Here is a 6,050-nt window from a genome sequence, read left to right as displayed (position 1 = left end):
GTAAAGATGAGAGCTGATGACAAGAGTTTACTGTAGTACATTCAGCAAAATGCAAAAACAACTCTACACAACAATATTACTGGATAACCCCATGTGCCATTTTTTTCAGATGTCTTTATTTCTTGCATGGTTGTCATGTACAGTATTTATCTGCTCAGCTAGTTCTCCAGTGGCCCTAAATGATGCCACTAGGCAAGGCTGCTTTGAGATTTGTTATGCAACTGCAAAACCTCTGTGGCTTAATTTCACTGTAATTTAATTCACCAGAAATTATCCCAATCAGACAATGTAGAAGAATGGGTATTCTAATTACAGGTTTCACTCTCCCTGCTATTATCCTTCCATTTTCAGTGGAGGCAGTTACACAATTTGATAATCAACAAAAAACACTTTCCAATACGGCTCCTTGTGCCTTGCTGTGTCAGTTAGGGGCACCTTGCCATGAAAACATCGGAGAATATTGTGCTGATGGCTTCATCACGAGGAGCCAGACTCACTTTTTCATGAGGAACTTGTTGATAGCCTTCTGTTTCCTGATGAATTGGACAATCAGACGGTTCAGGTAGACAAATAAAGCTCCGCCGAAACCACTGGCAATTCTAGAGAGAGACAGAGAGAGAGAGGGAGGTGGATCACAATGAGGAGTGAGACTGGATTAACGTGAAAGCTGGACCCACTTTCCAACTTAATGGAAGGTAGAAAGGCACATACACAACACCAACAAACAGCTTTAAACATAGAGAGAAGAAGAAGAAGAAAAACAGTACAATATGGTAATTTAGGAAAATTAAAATATCAAATATGGGATGAAAGATGGGGGTGGAGGAATGAGATAGAAGATGAGAGACCGAAAAAAGACTGGAGTGGGAGGACAAGAAAGAGACATGTGGAGAGGATATACTGTGGATGTAGAGGAGGAGAAAGTAGCTGGAGAAAGCGAACGGAGATAAATGGAGTGGAGATGAAAAGAGAAAAGAGTATAATGGCGGCTGTGTGAGAGACAGAAAGAGAGAGAGAGAGCATGAAGGCAAATGGGGATGTGTGGGGGAGTCGGAGAGACAAAGCGCAGAAAGAGGTTTACATAAGCAGGCATTTAAAAGCTCAGTGGGAGTCCTCTTTATGACAGTGAGAGAGAGAGAGAGAGAGAGAGAGAGAGAAAGAAACAGGAAAGAGGTAGCGAGAGAAAGAATAGATTCAGGCAGCTATGCAGACAACCTAATGCTTATGAATTCATCTTGCTGCATTATTAATTCCGTCAAATACTTCTAAATAATGAAGAGGATGATGAGGGAGTCTGTTCGGTCCTGTAGTGCAGCCTGGGGAAACACTGTGTGTGTGTGTGTGTGTGTGTGTGTGTGTTTGCTGTTGTTATACTTCTATTCTTAAGAGGAGCACCTGTCACAAAGACAGAAAGATGAGGAAACTCCTCCAAAGGGAAGGCAATTTGGCCATTCCTCACATCTGAAATACGGGGTCTGGGATTAGGACTTTTTTTTTTTTTTAGGAAAGGGATGGCAAACTCAGTTGTGATTTATTTTTAAATTAAAATGTCCTGATTGTCATCACTGGGTGTAGAAAATCATCCTGAAACTGAGCAAATCCTCAGTCCTCTCTGTACAGAAAGAGGCCTATCACTCCTGAGTAAAACGATCAGTTTTGTTGGGGATTAAAAGCGACTTTCACACAAGAGTGGAGTGATCCAATCAGAGCACAAACTCATTTTTTTTTTTTTTAATTCCTGCCCTGTTTGGCAGACTCATGATGAAATGGACGAAATGCCAACCCAATGGAGCGGCAGCTTACAAAAGACAAGTTAAAATAGTAAACAGCTAGTTTGTGTGGAACCTAAACTGCAAACTTCCTTCAGATTTTCTTACATTTATTGCCACTACAGTATAAAAGGTGATTCAAGGTTCCCACTCTTTTCCAGAAATCCTTTTCCAGGATTTTGCAAGGACATGTTCAGTGACTTGTGTGCGTGTCTCACTGCGAAAGCCTGGAGCGCTACGCAGGAAGTGGAATGGTGTCTCAGTTACTTGTCAAAGACGTGCCCCAGCTAGCATGTAGCACAGGACAAACTCTCTCTGGCCTAGTTGACTGAGACACTGACCGACTTTCCCCGCCTGACAGCAATTGGCAGGGGAAAGTGGAAACTACGTCAACACACACACACACACACACATGCTAGCACACACACATATGTAGTTACAAAGTATAAAAATGGGTCTACGAGGGCTGCCTTGTTCTCTGGAGGCAGTGTTTAGTGTACTGTATGAGGAAGCTACTCTGATCTGACAGTGGGCGTAACACCTCCAGACAAAAAAACAGCTAAAAGACAAGAGGAACAAAAAAAGAGACAGGAAAGAAAAGAAGAGAGGGATTTTCTTCTCCTGGGGAGCCCACGCGCAGTGAGACACAGGCCTGCACTTTCATCTGAGAGAGAGAGAGAGAGAGAGAGAGAGAGAGAGAGAGAGAGCTCCCCTCCTAATCTCTCCAGCAGCTTCCTTCGAGGAGGCTCTGGTCCCATTCACAGTCATGAGGAGTCCTCAGGCTAAGGCAGGCTAAAATAAAACCCCCTTAGTGTGCAAGCAACTGTCACTGGCTAAATTATCTATGTTAGGTGACTCATGCAGGCCAGCCTGAATTAAGACGCTCACAAACTACAGTAAGTGAAGCTATAAGTGAGCCAGTAAGGGAACAACAACAATAACAACATGTGGATAGTTTACATCTTTCCTGCATGGTCCGACTTGCAATCACTGCTCCCTGTTTTTGTTGCTCCTGATCAGCTTCTTGACATGAACACATACACTTAGCGAGAGATACACTTGAATGTGTGTGTGTGTGTGTGTGTGTGTGTGTGTGTGTGTGTGTGATAGCAAGTCTGACGTGATAATGTCAGCCACAAACAATGAAATCCAGAGAGTAGTTGTGATTTATTGTGTTTTTATTTGGAACAAAGAGGTCGTTCTCCACCTTTGAATACAAGCACTGTATGTCCTTGGTGGTAGACACCGAGCAGTATTCAAGTAGGAAGGCAGTTTTAATAGGCAGGACACACTTTATGGCTGAGCTGATTGGGTAAGGTTGGAGACTCCTGTCAATTTGAGATTTTTTTTTTTTTTTATATTTTGTTTTGTTTTTTTGTCAGTCAGTGTACAGTTATCTCATAGCACGCAATATTGTGAATTTATTTCAAATTCTCAGGCCTGCTGTTTTTAGTTTCATCAAGAAATAATTCCAGTCTTAACTCATTTCATTTGTTTATTCATTCTTGTTTAGATTTATTTATTAGTTTCTATGTTTAAAGAGAAATAAAGAAGTAGGCCTATCTTGGTGATGTGGAGATGTCAGTTATGTCATAGCATGCAATGCTGTATTTATTCTAAATGTTTTTATTTGTTTATTCATAAGCAAATCTTGCATCATGTGCAGCTTTTATTGATTTTTAAATGCTCAAAAATATGTTGCCATGACTCTGTTGCATTTGACCATGTTAGTGTGGTCGAAATCTTCACTGAAACTCATGCCAGTGGATTTTCTGGTTGCCAGATAGTCTGTATCGGTGGAAAAGAGCAATGAACAGTTGAATCTTTGTATTAAACAGCCAAATCTGATTAGACTGACAAAATTCAAAGACGGGAATGGCCCTAGAAATGATGTGTTTGTGTCATAACTCACCCAATGACAGCAAAGGCAGGAAGCTCTTGGAGGTCAAAGGGGAAGTCGAGACGGAAGCGGGTTTTGAAAAGGGCTGTGATGGTCTCTGGGGGGACCGAAGAGGGCAAGAGAGTTAGGAAGAAAATTTCATGGCTTAGCATCTCATTAAAAAGCACCATTCCAGCAGCCAAAGGGAGGAACCGCCTTCAAAAAAAAAAAAAAAAAAAAAAAAAAACATTGGACAATGAGGATTTTCTACGCAGGTTTTCTGAGATGTGGAGTTTAGCTTTAGTTTGACAGCATGGATATGTATTGCTCTGAGACATTCTGAGAGAGGCACATACATGACTACTTGGTCTCTCACACACACACACACACACACACAGCTTACCCTCATCTCTGTTCCACACAGCCAGTACTCTGAAGATGAAGGCACTGAAGGTAGCAGCAAAGAAACCTCTCCAGTAGTTCCTCACCGCAAAGAACGTAGATGTTACCTCGATACTGAACAATACACCTGGAACACACACACACACACACACACATGCAATTAAATGTACCAGTCAAATGTACTTAATTAGTGGCATCCTGGCCATGATGTAATATGCATAATAATGTGCAGTCTAAGGCTTGGGTCACATTTTCCAGGCATAATTAATGTCACACTGAAGAAAATCTTTACAGCTCATTACTTTAACATAGAGTCTTACAATCATATTTTCCTGGAAACCAATGAAAAAAACAACTCCATGTGTTTTGTTTGTTCACTCCCATGGCTCGCTATATATATATATAAGACAGAAACTCAATTTGGCAAATGACACCATGAAATAATGACTGAACCTATTGCAGGTCCGTCAGTGCTTTTCGCATTTGCTGTGCCATTTGTGTTCGCAATTTACACCGTGTCTTGTACAGTATGTCCGGCCAACGCTGACACTGAGTGAAAAACACCAAGGGAATCAGCACTTCACTCCAAAGGTGTCGCCAAAAATCAAGAAAACTGACGGCTGTGCAGATTAACAGATCGTCAAAGTGACTCACCGCCTATCGGGGCGGCGAAACAGCAGCCGACTCCCACAGCACAGGCTGCAGCCAGCATCTCGATGTTTCTCGACTCATTCTGAAACACACACACACACGTGCACAGAAGGTTTCAATCTATTTTTCACACTTCATACAATTAAGCATTTGAAGAGCCTCTAATTAACCAACCGTCCAACCAATCACAGATGAGGGCTGGGCAGCATGCCGTTGTTACACCGATATCGTGATACATGGGTCTGGGGTTTTAGACACTGTAATATTGTGATATGGCATAAGTGTTGTCTTTTCCTGGCTTTAAACGCTGCGTAACAGTGAGTTTTCTTAGTAGTAGGTTCTAGATGTTCTGTTTTATGTCTCTACCTGCTCAATCATCATATCCATAAGTCATAAGTCAGTTTGTTTATACAGCACATTTAAATACAACCAATCATTGCCCGTGGTGCTGCACAATTTCAGACAAACTGGTTGCACAACATCAAATCAGAATGAAGACACTGGAACAGAACAAAACAAGTTAAAAACAAATTAAGCAATAAAAAACTGAGGTTAATAATGATCATTAATACTGAATATAATGATAAAATTGAAATTGTAAGCCAGAAAAGCCAGCAAGAAAATGTTTTTAATTGCATCCACTTTACATTATGATTGTTTATTAAAATCTCACGGTGTAAATATCTTATAAAAGCACCAGAGGTCATCCCTACAACTACTGATATCAAGGTATGTGGTCAAAAATACCATGATATTTGATTTTTCCCATATCACCCAGCCCTATCACGCACACACACACACACAGAAGAACACTTACAAGTCAAAAGGTCAGGCTAGTGTACAACAAGGTGGAGGGGTTTGTAAAACAGCACAGAATAAAAACACAATTGGCTAAAATGTACACACAGAATTAGGACATACACTAAAACCATCAACAAGCTCCCGAAAGTGGTGACAAAGATGACTTACGGAAATAAAAGTGAAACAATCCTCAATAGTTGTGGTGCAACACAGAGAAATGAGACAGATTGAGCTGTGTTGATCTTTGAGACGACCAGAATGCATGACGGATCTAGATTTTTTTTTTTTCCTCTTAAACAAGCCTGATCTTACCTTGGCTCCTATGAGACTGGTTTCCTTCAGGCAGCATGGCAGCGATAAAAAATACGTTTATTGTGTGTGTGTGTGTGTGTGTTTGTGTGTGAGACAGAGAAAGAGACAGAGACAGAGAGAGAGAGAGAGCTTTTCCTACTCTTATAAACTATGTGGTACTCTTGTGATTAGTATGCTGCACTTCAGACTCTGGAGAGAACTGGATATTGCTGCAGAGGGATGCTTGACACATACAC

The 6,050-nt window shown here is 41.1% G+C and overlaps 1 protein-coding gene across 1 annotated transcript in view; it reads right to left on the bottom strand.

Annotated features, from left to right (window-relative positions):
• The window catches only part of clcn2c (chloride channel 2c), a 162,942-nt gene that overhangs the window by 61,736 nt on the left and 95,156 nt on the right, over window positions 1–6,050 (bottom strand). The window contains exons 7-10 of the mRNA XM_030066320.1: window positions 4,705–4,783; window positions 4,052–4,177; window positions 3,682–3,766; window positions 498–599 (exon numbers count right to left, since the gene is read on the bottom strand). Of these exons, the coding sequence (XP_029922180.1) occupies window positions 498–599; window positions 3,682–3,766; window positions 4,052–4,177; window positions 4,705–4,783 (392 nt within the window). The remainder of the gene's footprint in view (window positions 1–497; window positions 600–3,681; window positions 3,767–4,051; window positions 4,178–4,704; window positions 4,784–6,050) is intronic.

The sequence above is a fragment of the Myripristis murdjan genome, chromosome 13 (genome assembly GCF_902150065.1).
Source record: "Myripristis murdjan chromosome 13, fMyrMur1.1, whole genome shotgun sequence".
NCBI lineage: Eukaryota > Metazoa > Chordata > Actinopteri > Holocentriformes > Holocentridae > Myripristis > Myripristis murdjan.
This window is presented reverse-complemented; position numbering and strand designations above follow the sequence as displayed.